Genomic DNA, 19,132 nt, shown 5'->3' with positions numbered 1-19,132 from the left:
TGGTAATTGTAGAAATAAACATTTCCCTTCTTCAGAAGTTCCAGCTTGGCAAGCTAACGCAAGTTAGCTAATTAATTTGATAGCTATCATACTGTAGGCGTATATTAATAATTATATATTTCATATAAGTAGACATCCATTCATAATTGAATGTGGCGCATATAAAGCACCCACAAGTCACCGGTGGCTGAAAACACAATCATCGCGGGATGAACGAGTGATGAATTTACGGGCTTGGATGGTCCATTTAAAAACCATTGCTTCCTCCCTCGCCTTGCAAGTGTATACTCGTCAGACGTCATGAAACGTCATCAGAAGTGTCCACTTAATTTGAGGGTTGAGGGAATAGGGTGTGTCTTTTAAGCGTTTGGAACGAAACGGTAGGAGAGAAAAAAGATGGCGCTGCCCATGTTAAGAGGTTGCAACTGTAGCAGACTGCCTTCAGTACTGAGTCGTTTCTTGAAACCCGAGCACGTTGTGCTTCCCCGGCCCAACAAGACCACCCGCCTGGCTCCTACTTTGTCCGGTGGTGTTGTGTCCACCGTTCGACCTTACAGCTCTGATCGAGGTGGAGGTAAACAAAACCAGAAGGTGGTTGTGCTCGGCATCCCCAACCCTTTAATATGGTTCCGAACCCGATTATACTACTTTTTGATTCGGGTTTATTTAGACAAGGAATTCAACATCGAAGAATTCACAGAGGGATCGAAACAGGTAGGTAGGTTACAATCCGTGGAATGAGTGGTCTTTAGCAAGTGGAAGCTAGCTAGACCAGAAATACTTTATTTCTTAAAGTATTTATGGCATATACACATCCAGCTAGACAAGGTGGGCGTTACTGCAAACTGTGCACAGTTCAGTTCTGGTTAAATAAGTGACTGTGTCGTCGTCCCCGCCGTGTGTTGTTGCAGGCATTCTCCCATGTTTCAAGACTATTGTCAGGGAGTCAATTTGAGTCGCTTGAAGGTCTGGTTGCTAAAGACGTGAGTATGATATACTCAAACATTTTTGCAAAAAATAATTTCTGTGTAGCATTGATATGATACCTGGTAGTTTCAACAGCATTCTCTGCAGACATTCGGCCCGTAATCATATTTCCTCCTTCAATTTTCTCCCACACAGCTGATTGCAAAACTGGAAGAGAAATGTGCTCTGCTCCCTCCAAGTCACCTGCAAGCGCTTTCTGCAGATCTGGAAGACTTGGTGTACACAACACCAGGGGATGTAGGCATCTATTATGATGATGATGGTAAGAGCCAGATTATGTTAGTGTATTTTTTTTGTTCTTATATGTGACTGTCCTGCTCATTTTTTAAATACATTTTTCTTATGTAGAAAAAATCGATTAAAAAAGAATATATATATTTTACATTTAATTAAAGTAGTGTTATTATTTAGCTGAACACTAGATGGTTTAATTTTATTTTTGGCACTGAAACGAGGATACTCAGGCGAGGGGGAAAAAGCCTCACCCAAATGTAGCCCCATTGGAAAATCTAAATGGATTGTTTGAAAATGTGAAGAAGGAAAAAAAAGTTTAAAAGAAATGCATTTGTTTATCACATTTTTATTTGGCTTACCCCGACGGCATTGTGCGTACCCCGGTTTAGGAATACCTGCCCTAAACAGAGTAAGTACGGTAGTGTATTAAACAACCCCAAATTAAGTCTAAAGGTTGGTTTATGCTACATCTATCGACATGTCTGTAGACAGTTGTCGCAGTGACATCATGAACACATGATTTGAGTTGAACATGCTATTGTCGTCCGACATCAAAGTTGTCCTTATGAAAAAGTATAAACACCAAAATGACAAGCTGTATGACAGCAGCCTGATGGTCCAAAATAGCATAACTGATGTATTTTAACATCAATAAACCCATGTGTTTTAAAAATGAATTTAGTAAATGTCAATCTAGCAAACCAGGCAACTAAAAGCAACTTTCTAAACAGTGTTTTGATTCGATTCTAGCTTGTTAGCTGGCTAGCCAGTTCAAATAATTACCTTATCATTTTGCTGACATCTTAACTTTAGCTAATTTGTATTCATTATTACAGGACAATAAACAAACAACAAGATCCTTATTTACAAGACAATGGCGAGATAATTACAGAAAATGGCATATAGTTGTCAGTGTGATGAAATAAAAGCAGGGCATTCTACCAGATAATGTTTTTACTTGAACACATGTCTCGTTGGCCCAACGTTATATCCAAATTTGACTTTGGTGCAGGTCATGTTGTTCTTCACATTACCGTCTTTGGTAAAGACACACCATATCAATTAAAATCAACGTTTTTGCAATGAAAACGACTTTGACAAAATTAGAAACGTATAATATTTGAAAATGTAGCTAGCTTGACTCTCTTTCCCGTATAGATGGTTGAATGCTTCTCCATGTGTGTGAGGGATGCAATGGTTGACATTGGTTTGAAGTCTTTTTGAGTTATAAAACAAACTGGGCTGGTAATTGAACAATTTTATTTGTATTTAAAGATGGCATACAAGTTTGTTATTAAGGCACATGAAAGTTCACATTTCTGCCCCCAAAAATCATTTTGATAAAATACATTTTTACTTTCAAATGCCTATCCCGTGGAGTAGTGACACGCGATATACGACTAGTTTCCTGAAACGTGTCACATATTGTGTTTTTTATGTCTTTTACATTTGTCTTAAATAATATCATAGTCACTACTGCATACAGAGTGATACTAACTAATAAGCTAATGAAGAGGAATTGCTCTTTCTCACACACACATGTGGATCAAGGTCAGATGGCCAAGACACACACACACACACACAGGCTGGCGCACACACACACTACAGGCTCTCCTAGGCTGAACATGCAATGATTATACTAATAATGACTTCATTTAGTAACTGTTGACTGTGACCCAACTAATAACCAGGCTGATGAGGCCTTAAGAACACATCCTTGTTTAAATTTGAATAACCAGCATAATACAGAAAATACTAACACTTACTAACAAAAGCAACATGTATGCTGAGGCTGAAAGGGGCAGAAAGCAATATAAACATGACAGATGACTGTTATGCAATTTGCTAACACTGGTGGTTCTCAGAGAATGCATATCTTCATAAACAGTACCAGTCAAAAGCTTGGCCACACCTACTCACTCAAGGGTTTTTCTTAGTTTAAAAAAAATATTTTCTACCTTGTAGGATAATAGTGAGGACATCAATCATGTAGTAACCAAAAAAGTGTTAAACAAATCCAAATATTTTATATTTGACATTTTTCAAATAGCCACCCTTTGCCTTGATGACAGCTTTGCACACTCTTGGCATTCTCTCAACCAGCTTCACCTGGAATGCTTTTCCAACAGTCTTGAAGGAGTTCTCATATATGCTGAGCACTTGTTGGCTGCTTTTCCTTCACTCTGCGGTCCAACTCATCCCTAACCATCTCAATTGGGTTGAGATCGGTTGATTGTGGAGGCCAGGTCATCTGATGCAGCTCTCTGTCAGTCTCCTTCTTAGTGAAATAGTTGTTTTGTCATTATTCTAAAAACATTTCTCTCCTCTTTCAGGGCGTAAGTTTGTCAGTATTCTGATGAGATACTGGTATCTGTCAAGTGCCCGGTTGGCTGAGGAATCATTGGAGGGAACACGTGTCTTTCAGGTGGCCATAGGTGGTGAGGGTGAGCCGGAGACAAAGAGACTGCTCACAGCCAACTATGAGTGAGTTTTCTTTGTAGTTTGCTTTTGCTGAAGTACAATGTCACAGTTGATTTGTCTACAGTTGGAGGTAGCTGGGATAAAGCATTCATACTTAATCTGACAAAGAGAGAACACTGAGGCTGTGTTTACACAGGCAACCCATTCTGATATTTTTGCCACTAATTGGTGTTTCGACCAAACAGATCAGAACTTTTGACAATAATTGTGCAAAAGATCAGAATTGGGCTGTCTTAGGCTGCATTTACAAAGTCTGCAAACAGTTTCTCAGGGATGAGCCCACTGAGATCCTAGATCTGTTCCCAAGAAACAACTACCTGCATTAACCACCTTTGCATGACTCTCAAGTGTTTAATGTATAGACTTCCTGTTTAACAACTCTTATCTATCATGGCTGTTGGCAGATTCCAAAGGGAGTTTACTAAGGGGGTGTTGCCAGACTGGACCATCACCAGGATAGAGCACTCGAAGCTGCTGGATTAAACTTGGATTGAATGGAGATGGAGAGTGGTTTAGAAGCAGGAAACCGAAGACCATCCTTCCTGCTCACCCTACGAGAATACCCCCCCCACCTGCTAAAATCTTGATGCCCCTCAGGAGCAAAACGACTCTCAAAGCCAAGACCAGGAGAGACATGGGGAATATTTGAGGCCAACTTTCTATCTGCCAGAAGTCACATACTGTAGAAAAAGTACAAAAGTCAAACATGTCTCTTCGCAGTTTACTACTGTTCAGACATCCATGCAAGACCAGTTTTTTCCCACTTGTCTCAGGCAGCACCGCAATCTGTGGTCCAAACTAGGCTTTGTTTGTCAGCTCTGCTTTTAGAGCCTGAGATTCTTCCTTCTGTTCAATGGAGAGGGTAGACAAGGGGCACACAGAAATTGTGAGAGAAAAAAACAGAATAAGGTCTGTATTGAGATTCTGTAGTCAGTCTTAGATGTGCTTCTGTACAATCTTTTGGTAGAGCGTGCACACAGACTAAAGAAAATGTCACACTTTGATACAGATATTAACAAATGTTTAAAGCATTCCCTGAGCAAACTTACTCTAACCTACTTGTACTCTTGCTATCACAAGTTATTTAGTGGAAAAAATGACTATATGTTTCTTGAGATGTGCTTTATCTCCAGAATAGTCCATCAGCTGAAAAATAAGTGATTGCTAATTACTGTTGGAGACAAGTATTGGTGTTCTTTCTTAGTGGGTGCACACATGACTAGTAGTGCTGCGATAGTGGGACAACAAACGGATGGATCACCCTGCCCATTGTGCAATTGTCTTTGGCAGCTTTCAGCAGCAGAACTCGGACTGTCACACGTTGTTCTCCTTTGAGTGAAGTTGAAATGTATAAATTATATTATATTTATATAAATAAAATAAAGCCAATGCAATAAACTAAAGACATCATGGGCAACAAAAATCATAACAGCAAGGCCAACTGAATATGTTTGAGTGCATGTATGGCGCTATCTACGTGTGTGTGTGTGCATTTGAAAGAGTGTGTATCTGCATGTGTACAAACACCTACACGACATCAGCCTCAGGAAACAGGAATTAGCTGTAACAACACTGCCCCTCGGTGTCATTCAAACTTACTTTTTCTTTTGTTTTATTTGTACTTAATTTTTTTACTTTTATCTTTGACCATCATTCTATCCTCCACCCAGAAACTCCACTCCCACTTGTCTCCAATTCCACATCCCAACCCTCAGCTTCCCTTAGCCCTTATTTGAGCTGTTCTTGATATAATATAGATGTGGTCTTTAACCAAACCCCTACCTTGTCACAACACAACCAATTGGCTCGAATGCATTAAGAATGATATAAATTCCACAAATTTACTTTTAAGAAGTGACTACCTCAGGAAGCTGGTTGAGAGAATCTCAAGAGTGTGCAAAGCTGTCATCAAGGCAAAGGGTGGCTATTTGAAGAATCTCAAATATAAAATGTTTTTACTTGTTTAAAGCGTTTTTGGTTACTACATGATTCCATGTGTTATTTCATAGTTTTGATGTCTTCACTATTATTCTACAATGTAGAAAATTACTAATAAAGAAAAACCCTTGACTGAGTTGGTTCTAAAACTTTTGACCGGTAGTATGTGTGTGTGTATATGATATATATCAAGAACATATGGTTTACATATGTTTCAAACTTGGGATAAATGGATACAAATAGTGCCTTAAATGTGGACAGTATTTAATTTGTCCAACTCCTTCCATAGAACTAATATTTCATATGACATCACTGTCCATTTTTCGCCTGCTACATTAGGTCAGAGAGGAAGTGGCGAAGCGAGAGCATTTACTCCACCCCAAAAAATCAGGTCAATGAGTGTTGAATTTTATTGCTACGTGAGGCTTATTTGATTGAATGGAAGTTTCTAATGGTTATGTCTATACGAATGCACTGATATGTGGACACACATGGCATTTCGTCAACTTTAAGAAAAATGACATATCGGCGTTTCAGCCAGGTCACCTGTAATACAAGTCCATATTAGACGTTCATCCATAACATAACATCAGGTGTACTATGGGAACTGTAGTCCTCTTAATTCAGAAAATCACAAAGGTGTTTTTGATTTTGTATAAATGTTTTGTTGAAGACAAATCAAAAATACAACAATTCATCAGATTTTCATGTAGACTACAGTACAGTCTGACTTGGCTCCCCTTCCCCATGGCTCAGGTTCGTTTTTAGGTCATAATACAGTCCCTTAAACTGAAACTTAAGCATTTAGAACATGTACAGTGCAAGAGTGTAATGATGCTGTATCTGGTGTTTGCTCACCATCCTGACATATCCCCACTAACCAAGTTAACCTTGCCTCTTAACTCTTTAAGTGCCAGTGCATCAGCAGCTATAGTTGAAGTCAGAAGTTTACATACACTTTAGCCAAATACATTTAAACTCTGGAGGTGTGTTTTGGGTCAACAAAGAATAATCCCACTAAGCCAAAAACCAGATAGGATAGCGTATCACTGCAGAATGCTGTGGTAGCCATGCTGGTTAAGTGTGCCTTGAATTCTAAATAAATCACTGACAGTATATTGAATATTGGTTAGAAAAATAAGTCTATGTACAATGTTAGCAAATGAGGTGAGATAAGGGAGGTAAAGGCAAAAAAAGGCCATGGTGGCGAAGTAAATACAATATAGCAAGTAAAACACTGGAATGGTAGATTTTCAGTGGAAGAATGTGCAAGGTAGAGACAGAAATAATGGGGTGCAAAGGAGCAAAATAAATAAATACAGTAGGGGAAGAGGTAGTTGTTTGGGCTAAATTATAGATGGGCTATGTACAGGTGCAGTAATCTGTGAGCTGCTCTGACAGCTGGTGCTTAAAGCTAGTGAGGGAGATAAGTGTTTCCAGTTTCAGAGATTTTTGTAGTTTGTTCCAGCCATTGGCAGCAGAGAACTGGAAGGAGAGGCTGCCAAAGGAAGAATTGGTTTTGGGGGTGACCAGAAAGATATACCTGCTGGAGCGCGTGCTACAGGTGGGTGCTGCTATGGTGACCAGCGAGCTGAGATAAGGGGGACTTTACCTAGCAGGATCTTGTAGAGGACCTGGAGCCAGTGAGTTTGGCGACAAGTATGAAGCGAGGGCCAGCCAATGAGAGCGTACAGGTCGCAGTGGTGGGTAGTATATGGGGCTTTGGTGAAAAAACAGATGCACTGTGATAGACTGCATCCAATTTATTGAGTAGGGAGGCTATTTTGTAAATGACATCGCCGAAGTCGAGGATCAGTAGAATGGACAGTTTTACAAAGGTATGTTTGGCAGCATGAGTGAAGGATGCTTTGTTGCAAATTAGGAAGCCAATTCTAGATTTAACTTTGTATTGGAGATGTTTGATGTGAGTCTGGAAGGAGAGTTTACAGTCTAACCAGACACCAAGGTATTTGTAGTTGTCCACATATTCTAAGTCAGAACCGTCCAGAGTAGTGATGTTGGATGGGAGGGCAGGTGCAGGCAGCGATCAGTTAAAGAGCATGCATTTAGTCTTACCTGTATTTAAGAGCAATTGGAGGCCATGGAAGGAGAGCTGTATGGCATTGAAGCTCGTCTGGAGGGTTGTTAACACAGTGTCCAAAGAAGGGCCAGAAGTATACAGAATGGTGTCGTCTGCGTAGAGGTGGATCAGAGACTCACCAGCAGCAAGAGCGACAGTATTGATGTATACAGAGAAGAGAGTTGGTCCAAGAATTGAACCCTGTGGCACCCCCATAGAGACTGCCAGGGGCCCGGACAACAGGCCCTCCGATTTGACACACTGAGCTCTATCAGAGAAGTAGTTGGTGAACCAGAGTTATCATGCCAAGTAGTCCCGAGTCATGGTCCTAGGGCTTTGGTCCTCCAGGAGAGAGAGATTAAGAGGGAGCATTCTTAAGTTCATAAAATACTATTTCACCAGATAGTACAGACTGAACCTAGCCCTCAGCACATAGACTATTGCAGCATAGATACTGGAGGCTGAGACAGGGGGGGTCGGAGGACACTGTGGCCCTATCTGACGATACCCAGGACAGGGCCAACCAGGCAGGATATAATACCCCCGCCCACTTTGCCAAAGCACAGCCCCCACTCCACTAGAGGGATATCAACAGCCAAACAACTTACTTACCCTGAGACCGGCTGAGTATAGCCCACAAAAGATCTCTACCGCAGGAGCCCGAGGGGGAGTCAAAACTGGACAGTAAGATCATGTCAGTGACTCAAACCACTCATGTCGAGTATGGTGAAAAAAGCCTGTGACAATGTGACGCAACCCTCATAGGGGACAGCATGGAAGAGCATTAGTAAGCCAGTGACTAAATTATGGAAGAATGGTGCGGCATCCCTCCATATAGACATTTGTAGTACAATCTATGCCAAGGTGCAAGAAGCTGTTCTGACTCGTGGTGGTTCAACACCTTATTAGGACACTTTATGTTGGTGTTTCCTTTATTTTGGCAGGTTCCAGTACCTGTTGTAGTTTAGTGCTTCCAATTTCAACATTGCACGTTGCGCTACATGCACAAGAGTTTCAGAGTGACAAGGCTACACAGGGCTATTTCCATGTTGAGGATGTCAATAGACTGTGCACACCTCCATTTCATATTTCACCATGGAATTTCCACTAGCACAAAATGGAGAGGTGACATGGTTGCTTGACAGCTACTCTATGTTGAGGTTGCTGAGTGGGTGTGTGGTGTCATCATTGCATGCTACATCAGGGCTCAGGAGATCACACTGTGTTGGAAGAAGCTGCATTTGATCCATGATAAGTGCTGTACGGTAAGGTGATTATTCCACCCACTGAGTTCTTGGCACAATCACATGCCACAGTCTGTACTGACCATGATGATGGATGGTGCTGATTAGCCCAATCTATTAGAATGAGCTACTATACATTATTTATTACCCAAAATGTACTCTGATCTGCTCTATCAAGAGTCAGTATCGGTCCTGTGGTGCCACACCTCTCCTGTCCCTCAGTAGTACTATGTTCCGTATGTTGTTGATGTTGTAGGCTAGTGCCTTATGTGCACTTTTCTCACACTGCACAGTTTTTCTGCGCCCTGATGTGTTCATCTGCCTAGAGGTGTGGCTCAACTGTACCCAGCATAAGGCTCTACCTCAAGGGAGGTGTGTGTGTGTGTGTGTATTCTTAGTGTGTCACACTGCTTTATGGCCCAGAGAGGAGGTAGGTGTGTGTCCTCGCTTTCTGTTTCTGTGTGTGCTGACAGCATGTGGCCCTGCCCCGACGTGTGGCCCGCCTGTACCCAGCGTATGGGCTCTACCTGTACGAAGAGAGCCAGTACACTCAGGACACCCGCAGATTCAATCTGACTGGCGCCCCTGTTCTCTTCCTACCTGGAAATGCAGGCAGCTACAAACAACGTGAGCTTCTATCACCACTAACCAAACGCATCCACTAATCAAATTTACCCTAACCAATCTTACCCGCTCAGGTTAGTGAATATCGCAAGCTTGCTCTCTCCATTGCTCTAACAATGGAAGCTAAGAAGCTCTAATTTGTACAATATCTGCTTTGGTGACATATTGTATGTAGGCTGGTAACAGTCTTGTTTTTGCGAAAGATCCCATGGCCACTAATCCAGATCTATCCTCTTGTGGTTTGGTTTTGCTAGTGACTGCTAGTGGGAACACCCACTCTCGCTTTCTCTCACTCTCACATGCATACGCTCACACACAACATGCACATAGATTGACTCTTTTACCATTTCATGCATTGTATTCCGTGTTTTCCGCTATGGGTTCGGTTGCATTAGCCTATTTTACATGCCATGGTTGCCATCACAACCACACACCTCAACCAAGCAAACCGCAACCCAGGCGTGATCTTATGTTTTATATTCAACAACATTAGCACTAAGTAGACTATGGTTAGGCTACATTAAAGCCTGTAAAGCCTAATGGTTTTACATTAAACAGACTTCATCAGAGTTGACTTAAACTGTTAACAACCTGCTAACGGGGGTGCTACTGTTGATAGAGAGTATGAAATGTGATCCAGGTTCACAGGTCTACTGAAGTGATGATTAAATCCATAATCCACACACTTCCCTCTATTTTGCTAATCAGATTACTTAACTCCCATAGTAATGCTAGTCTGTTCAGAGATTAGCTTGTGTTGATATCCATGAGTTTGGTCAACCCTAACCCTCACACTTGGAGGACAGCCACTGTTCAGGGATCTGGTGGATGAATGTCAGGGATGATGGCCACACAAGCTCAAAATTTAGATTAACCTCTTACTTCTACCCCCTCCTTTTTCGAAAATTCTGTTAAAAATCGCGCAACTTTTCAGCGTCCTGCTACTCATGCCAGGAATATAGTATATGCATATGATTAGTATGTGTGGATAGAAAACACTCTGAAGTTTATAAAACTGGTTAAATCACGGCTGTGACTATAACAGATCGTGTGTTTCGTTGAAAAACGCAAGAAAAACTGCTCTCTGAAAGCTAAAAATAATTTCCATAAGTCACTTCCACGAGTTGTTAAAAGAGAACAGAATTCTATGAATTCTATTCTATGAATTAATTGTTGGAAAATCCATCTATCTGACCTCCATTTTCCCAGTCTTCACCCGGATGCAGTTGATGAAGACATTAGAAGCCATTGTTTTGCAAGTGAAGACCTATTGAAAAGACATCGCCCTGTAATCATTTTGATAGATTATAAACGTTTACTAATACCTAAAGTTGGATTACAAAAGGATTTCGAAGTGTTTTGTGAAAGTTTATCGTCAACTTTTTTAATTTTAAAAAATTACACAGCGTTTAAAAACGATGATTTTTTCTGAATGACACAGCTTCCATACAAAGCTATTTTGGGTATATATGGACCGATTTAAACGAAAAAAAGACCCAATAGTGATGTTTATGGGGCATATAGGAGTGCCAAGAAAGAAGCTCGTCAAAGGTAATGAATGTTTTATATTTTATTTCTGCGTTTTGGGTAGCGCCGGCTACCGCAAAATCTGTTGTTTACGTGTCGTGCTGGCATTTTGGGGGGTGCATGCTATCAGATAATAGCTTCTGATGCTTTCGCCGAAAAGCATTTTAAAAATCTGACTTGCTGGCTAGGTTCACAACGAGTGTAGCTTTAATTCAATACCCTGCTTGTGAATTTTGATCAAAGATTGAGTTGTAACGAGTACATTTAGCATTTAGCGTAGCGCATTTGCATTTCCAGGGGCATACTTGAGACGTCTGCGTCTCAAGTATGGTCAAGAAGTTAAGGTCGAACGCATCGTTAACTGGCCACGCTGAAAAGGAGAGATGTAAGGTGTTCTGGAGGTCTAACCCTATCTCATGAACTGCACCAACAACCCTAGTTTCAGACTTACACCTCTGAAGACTCCTATTTATCCTTACACCTCTGAACCATACCAAATCAAAATCCAATCAAATCAAATTTATTTATATAGCCCTTCGTACATCAGCTGATATCTCAAAGTGCTGTACAGAAACCCAGCCTAAAACCCCAAACAGCAAGCAATGCAGGTGTAGAAGCACGGTGGCTAGGAAAAACTCCCTAGAAAGGCCAAAACCTAGGAAGAAACCTAGAGAGGAACCAGGCTATGTGGGTTGGCCAGTCCTCTTCTGGCTGTGCCGGGTGGAGATTATAACAGAACATGGCCAAGATGTTCAAATGTTCATAAATGACCAGCATGGTCCAATAATAATAAGGCAGAACAGTTGAAACTGGAGCAGCAGCACGGTCAGGTGGACTGGGGACAGCAAGGAGTCATCATGTCAGGTAGTCCTGAGGCATGGTCCTAGGGCTCAGGTCCTCCGAGAGAGAGAAAGAAAGAGAGAAAGAGAGAATTAGAGAGTGCACACTTAAATTCACACAGGACACCGAATAGGACAGGAGAAGTACTCCAGATATAATAAACTGACCCTAGCCCCCTGGCACATAAACTACTGCAGCATAAATACTGGAGGCTGAGACAGAAGGGTTCAGGAGACACTGTGGCCCCATCCGAGGACACCCCGGACAGGGCCAAACAGGAAGGATATAACCCCACCCACTTTGCCAAAGCACAGCCCCCACACCACTAGAGGGATATCTTCAACCACCAACTTACCATCCTGAGACAAGGCTGAGTATAGCCCACAAAGATCTCCGCCACGGCACAACCCAAGGGGGGGTTGCTTCCAACAGCATCCCACTGCTGGCTTGCATCTGAAGCCAAGTAGGGTAGGTCCTGGTCTGTCCCTGGATGGGATACAAGATGCTGTTGGAAGTGGTGTTGGAGAGCCAGTAGGAGGCACTCTTTCCTCTGGTAAAAAAAAATATATATACCGTGCATTCAGAAAAGTTTTCAGACCTCTTGACTTTTTCTACATTTTGTTACATTAGATTACAGCCATTCTAAAATGGAGGAAATAGCTTTTTTCCCTCATCGATCTGAACAGAATACCCCATAATGACAAAGCAAAAATGAGTTTTTAAACATTTTTGCCAATGTTTTACAAATAAACAGTACTTAGACACATTACTCAGTACTTTGTTGAAGTACCTTTGGCAGTGATTACAGCCTGGAGTCTTCTTGCACCTGTATTTTGGTAGTTTCTCCCATTCTTCTCTGCAGATCCTCTCAAGCTCTGTCAGGTTGGATAGGGAGTGTCGCTGCACAGCTATTTTCAGGTCTCTCCAGAGATGTTCAATCTGGTTCAAGTTTGGGCTCTGGCTTGTCCCGAAGCCCCTCCTGCGTTATCTTGGCTGTGTGCTTAGGGTTGTTGTCCTGTTGGAAGGTGAACCTTTGCCCCAGTCTGAGGTCCTGAACAGGTTTTCATCAAGGAACTCGCTGTACTTTGCTCAGTTCATCTTTCCCTCTACCCAGACTAGTCTCCCAGTCCCTGCCGCTGAAAAACTTTCCCACAGCATGATGCTGCTGCCACCACCATGCTTCACCATAGGGATGGTGCCAGGTTTCCTCCGCTTTGCATTCAGGCCAAAGAGTTCAATCTTGGTTTGATCCGACCAGAGAATATTGTTTCTCATGGTCAGAGTCCTTTAGGGGCCTTTTGGCAAACTCCAAGTGGGCTGGTGTGGCTTTTACTGAGGTGTAGCCTCCGTCTGGCCACTCTACCATAAAGGCCTGATTTGGCTGAGTGCTGACCAAAGATGGTTGTCCTTCTGGAAGGTACTCCCATCTCCACAGAGGAACTCTGGACCTCGGTCAGAGTGACCATTGGGTTCTTGGTAACCTCCCTGACCAAGGCCCTTCTCCCCAGATTGCTCAGTTTGGCCGGCCAGCTAGCTCTAGGAAGAGTCTTGATGGTTCCAAACTTCTTCCATTTAAGAATGATGGAGAAATTCTTTGGTTCCCTTCCCCATATCTGTACCTCGACACAATCCTGTCTCGGAGCTTTACGGACAATTCCTTTGACCTCATTTGTTTTTGCTCTGACATGCACTGTCAACTGTGGGACCTTATATAGACAGGTGTGTACCTGAACACAATTCATACCATCATGGCCACCTAATCATCCCCAGCTTTCAAATGGCTCATTCATCCCCCTTCCTCTCCCCTGTAACTATTCCCCAGGTCGTTGATGTAAATGAGAATGTGTTCTCAGTCAACTTACATGGAGTACTTTTTTTCGTTCAAAACTTCCATGCCAGTTGGAAGAATTTATTTAGGTGTTTTATCTCTGAACACTCAAATGCTTCTTTCTCCCGCAACAGTTCGATAAGGGGTGTTTATAACAATCGGTGGAGACTAGCGATCCTGACTGCCAATGTGTCCTGCCAGAGACATGCCATGTAGTTTTCCTGACACTCATACCTCACCATTGGTACAGCCATCCCCCCCTCTCTTGTCACAGCCCCCCCGCCCTTTATCCCTTTATTGGGTGCTAACTCTGTCACCAAATCAAGGAAAGGCTAAGTGTTTACTGCTCTAAACTAAAATAAAAACTGCTGGTCCCATGTTTCATGAGCTGAAATAAAAGATCACACAAGTTTTCCATACGCACACAAAGCATATTTTTCTCAAATGTTGTGCACAAATTTATTTACATCCCTGTTTGTGAGCATTTCCTCCTTTGTCAAGATAATCCATCCACCTGACAGGTGTGGCATACCAAAAAGCTGATGAAACAGCATGATCATTACAGTGATGCACCTTGTGCTGGGGACAATAAAAGGCCACTCTAGAATGTGCAGTTTTGTCACACAACACAATGCCACAGATGTCTCACGTTTTGAGGGAGCTTGCAATTGGCATGCTGACTGCAGGAATGTCCACCAGAGCTGTTGCCAGATAATTAAATGTTCAATTCTCTACCATAAGCCACCTCAATTGTTGTTATAGAGAATTTGGCAGCACGTCCAACCGGCTTTACAACCGCAAACCATGTGTAACCATGCCAGCCCGCGACCTCCACATCTGGCATCTTCACCTGCGGGATCGTCTGAGACCAGTCACCCGGACAGCTGATGAAATTGAGGAGTATTTCTGTAAATAATAAAACTCTTTTGCAGGGAAAACCTCATTCTGATTGGCTGGGCCTGGCTCCTCAGTGGGTGTGCCTATGTCATGTGAAATCAATAGATTCGGGCCTAATGATTTTATTTCAATTGACTAACTTCCTTCATAAAATCTTTTAAATTGTTGCATTTATATATCTATATATATATATATATATATATATATATATATATATATATGTATATATATACACACATTTTTTTTTAAATAACGAGTGTTCAAGTCAAATTATAAAATACATCTCTAATAAAAAAATGTTTTTTAAATAGTGTACAAGATAAGCCAAGAAAAGTTACTAAAAATATTTCCAAACCCCCTTTAATAAAGAACCAGAAGCCTGGACAATTCCCTATGAGGTTCCTCCTGGCAGGATAATTGTATCAGACTGTAATAGTGAATAATAAAAAAAAAAAAAGTTATGTTAAATAGAAAATACAATTGCCTGCCAAAAAATGACAAGTGTTCAAAAGTCAAACAAATGATTAAATAATATTCCCAAACCCCTTTCCAAATAATAAGTAATTAAATAACAAAACAAAATTGCAATACACATTTATCAAAAATAGTCCAAATCAAGGCATTTAAAAAACAGCAAAGTTATAAATGGTAGTTAAAAGAAGTAATGTTCTGTCAGTGTGGGTATATGTGTACTGTATATATCAGTTCTTAATTTGTAAATCAGGAGGTGCTCACTTTTTGTTCCAGTACGAGGGGGGTGTCCTGGGGAGTTCTGAGGTACTGGAAGGCATGAGAAAAAAGTGTTGTAGAGTAGAGGCACTTACAGAAGTTGCACACATGGGGAACATTTTTAGTAGCCTAGGGTCATGGAAAAATGTGGCCTTTTTATAAACGCATTTCATGCAATTCTACTAGAGGTCGACCGATTATTCGGAATGGCCGATTAATTAGGGCCGATTTCAAGTTTTCATAAGAATCGGAAATCTGTAATTTTGGACGCCGATTTTGCCTTCTTTTTTTTTACACCTTTATTTATCTTTATTTAACTGGGCAAGTCAGTTATGAACACATTCTTATTTTCAATGATGGCCTAGGAACGGTGGGTTAACTGCCTTGTTCAGGGGCAGAAGGCAAATTTTTACCTTGTCAGCTCAGGGATTCAATCTTGCCAACTTACGTTAACTTGTTCAACGCTCTAACCACCTGCCTCATGAGGAGCTTGCCTGTTACACGAATGCAGTAAGAAGCCAAGGTAAGTTGCTTGCTAGCATTAAACTTAGTCAATCATAATCACTAGTTATAACTACACATGGTTGATGATATTACTAGTTTATCTAGCTTGTCCTCCTATAATCGATGCAGTGCGCATTCGCGAAAAAGGACTGTCGTTGCTCCAACGTGTACCTAACCATAAAATAAACACCAACGCCTTTCTTAAAATCAATACACAGAAGTATATATTTTTAAACCTGCATATTTAGCTAAAATAAATCCAGGTTAGCAGGCAATATTAACCAGGTGAAATTGTGTCACTTCTCTTGCGTTCATATCACGCAGAGTCAGGGTATATGCAACAGTTTGGGCCTCCTGGCTCATTGCGAACTAATTTGCCAGAATTTTACGTAATTATGACATAACATTGAAGGTTGTGCAATGTAACAGGAATATTTAGACTGATGGATGCCACCCGTTAGATAAAATACGGAACAGTTCCGTATTTCACTGAAAGAATAAACGTCTTGTTTTCGAGATGATAGTTTCCGGATTCGACCATATTAATGGCCTAAGGTTCGCATTTCTGTGTGCTATTATGTTATAATTAAGTCTATGATTTGATAGAGCAGTCTGACAGAGCGATGGTAGGCACCAGCAGGCTCATAAGCATTCATTCAAACATCACTTTTGTGCGTTTTGCCAGCAGCTCTGCTGTTTATGACTTCAAGCCTTATCAACTCCCAAGATTAGGCTGGTGTAACCGATTGTGAAATTGCTAGCTAGTTAGCGGGGTGCGCGCTAATAGCGTTTCAAACGTCACTCGCTCTGAGACTTGGAGTAGTTGTTCCCCTTGCTTTGCATGGATAATGCTGCTTCGAGTATGGCTGTTGTCGTTGTGTTCCTGGTTCGAGCCCAGGTAGGAGCGAGGAGAGGGACGGAAGCTATACTGTTACACTGGCAATACTAAAGTGCCTATAAGAACATCCAATAGTCAAAGGTATATGGAATACAAATGGTATAGAGAGAAATAGTCCTATAATTCCAATAATAACTACAACCTAAAACTTCTTACCTGGGAATATTGAAGACTCATGTAAAAAGGAATCACCAGCTTTCATATGTTCTCATGTTCTGAGCAAGGAACTTAAACGTTAGCTTTCACATATTGCACTTTTACTAAAGGCTAAATTGATTTTATTGATGTATTATATTAAGTTAAAATAAGTGTTCATTCAGTATTGTTGTAATTGTCATTATTACAAATACATTTAAAAAATTGCCGATTTAATCGGTATCGGCTCCCCCCCCCCCCCCCCTAGTAATCGGTATCGGCGTTGACAAATAATGCGCAGCTCACTCACTGGTGATGGCTGAGGCTTTTGGCACGTGCGCAAATCTCTCTTTTTTGTTTTACTTTTGTAAAACAAATATTGTGAAAGGTCTGTTTTGTCTGCATGCTGTTTTTCCACTGACAGATTTGCAGCGTGTTTCCGACTAGGCTATTCCTTGTTTTGGGCTACAATCCACAGCCAGGCTATTAAAAAAAAGCTATTGATTCTCTGTCGCTAAATTATAGGCCTTCTCATGGTGTAGTAGGCTATTCTGAATTATTTCATTTATTTCTGAGCAGAAAGCAGTAATTATAACTTTCACAACCCTTTTGTGCGAATCTGTAAGGAAATAAATGAAGGAGATGAGAATAGCAGGCTCCTGTCTATCAGAGCAGAGAGGGAGTGAGATCATATTAAGTGAATCTCATTCTAGTTATGTGAGAGACTCTGGCGTGCTTCTTTCACAGCCATGAATCAGGCGTTGGTCTCAAACAGGTTACAATGTTGTGTGAACCTTAAACCCAGCCCAACCTAAGTCTTAGAATATTAGGCCCGGGCTGAAAATCTACTTTTTCAGTTTTTTTTGTGGGGGGAAGATAATTAACGAAGAGGCAACTCAAATGAACTTTGATATCTTTTGTTCAAATGTTTTATGCCACGACAGGTAGCGGTCGTTTATTTCAGATAGTCAATTGAAATAAATAAATTAGGCCCTAGTCTATGGATTTTACATGACTGGGCAGTGGCTCAGCCATGGGTGGGCCTGGGAGGGAATAGGCCCAGCCACTGGGGAGCCAGGCCCAGCCAATCAGAATAAGCTTTTCTCCACAAAATGGATTTATTACAGAAAGAAATACTCCGCAGTTTCATCAGCTGTCCGGGTGGCTGGTCTCAGATGATCCCGCAGGTGGAGAAGCTGGATGTGGAGGTCCTGGGGTGGCGTGGTTACATGTGGTCTGCGGTTCTGAGGCCGGTTGGACGTACAGTGGTTGCTCCACTAAAAGTTTTGCGATTATGTTGCGAACTTAGAGGTAATTTGTGGTTTAGTACAATACCCTGCATCACCACTTCATTGCTCCAGACCAGCGCAAGGGGGAGTTTTGCTTTTGGGTCCTACTGTGTCTCTAACTGACAATGAATGGGTGACATAAACCTAAATAGAAACTGATAATTGTACATGACTTTAGTATTACTTACGAAAACTGTTGTTACACAGTTTTTTTTTATTTTGTTAGGATTATTTTGCTCTTACTATAGTACTGTAGCCCACTCCTGACCGGTGGCGCAACGGTACAACGAGTGGCGCAACGGTCTGCATAGCAGTGCAAGCTGTGTTCCTACAAATGCTGGTTCAATACTCGTGCCGGCCTCGACTGAGAGACTGTAGGTTTTTGGTTTCTCTCCCTCTCAAAACAGAAATAAACAGTTCTAAATAACAAACTGGCTTTATTTACAAATTAGTAACAATGTCTCTCCCCATGTTCAAGAATAGCCTTTTTCTCACTCATTTTATGTTATTTGAAAACAAAATAATTTTAAATACTGTTATTTTTTTAAACAAAGCGATTTATGATTAATTTATAATTATATAAAAGCCCCTTGGATATTCTCACAGATATACATTGGTCATGGCTCCTGAGTGGAGCACAATGGGGTTGCCTTGCAGTACTCCAGCTGTATCCACTGAAAGCGCACGAGGTTCAAGGCCCGAGGGCAGGAGGCACGGGATGGGCCACAGAGCTGCGCACAGAAGACCAACCTAGAGGAGGAGGGGAGGGGGGTGGACCCCCACAACAGCCATCCTGGAAACACTTTAAGGGGCATTCCACTAATAATGTTTCTGACTAGGGAAACGTTCCCGCTGTTCTTAGTGCCAGTCTGCACGTTTAAACTAGAACAATGTAAC

General features: G+C 41.5%; 1 protein-coding gene across 1 annotated transcript; it reads left to right on the top strand.

Annotated features, from left to right (window-relative positions):
• The first annotated feature begins 354 nt into the window (after positions 1-354).
• Positions 355-5,800, top strand: LOC139380264 (m-AAA protease-interacting protein 1, mitochondrial-like). Its single transcript, XM_071122811.1, has 5 exons — positions 355-714; positions 912-983; positions 1,123-1,249; positions 3,555-3,705; positions 4,107-5,800. Exons 1-5 carry the CDS (start codon positions 397-399, stop codon positions 4,183-4,185), a joined length of 747 nt encoding a protein of 248 aa, XP_070978912.1. The 5' UTR covers positions 355-396; the 3' UTR covers positions 4,186-5,800.
• The last annotated feature ends 13,332 nt before the right edge of the window (positions 5,801-19,132 follow it).

The sequence above is a fragment of the Oncorhynchus clarkii genome, chromosome 22 (genome assembly GCF_045791955.1).
Source record: "Oncorhynchus clarkii lewisi isolate Uvic-CL-2024 chromosome 22, UVic_Ocla_1.0, whole genome shotgun sequence".
NCBI lineage: Eukaryota > Metazoa > Chordata > Actinopteri > Salmoniformes > Salmonidae > Oncorhynchus > Oncorhynchus clarkii.
The sequence above is the reverse complement of the archived record's forward strand: the minus strand, read 5'-3'. Positions and strand labels throughout refer to the sequence as shown.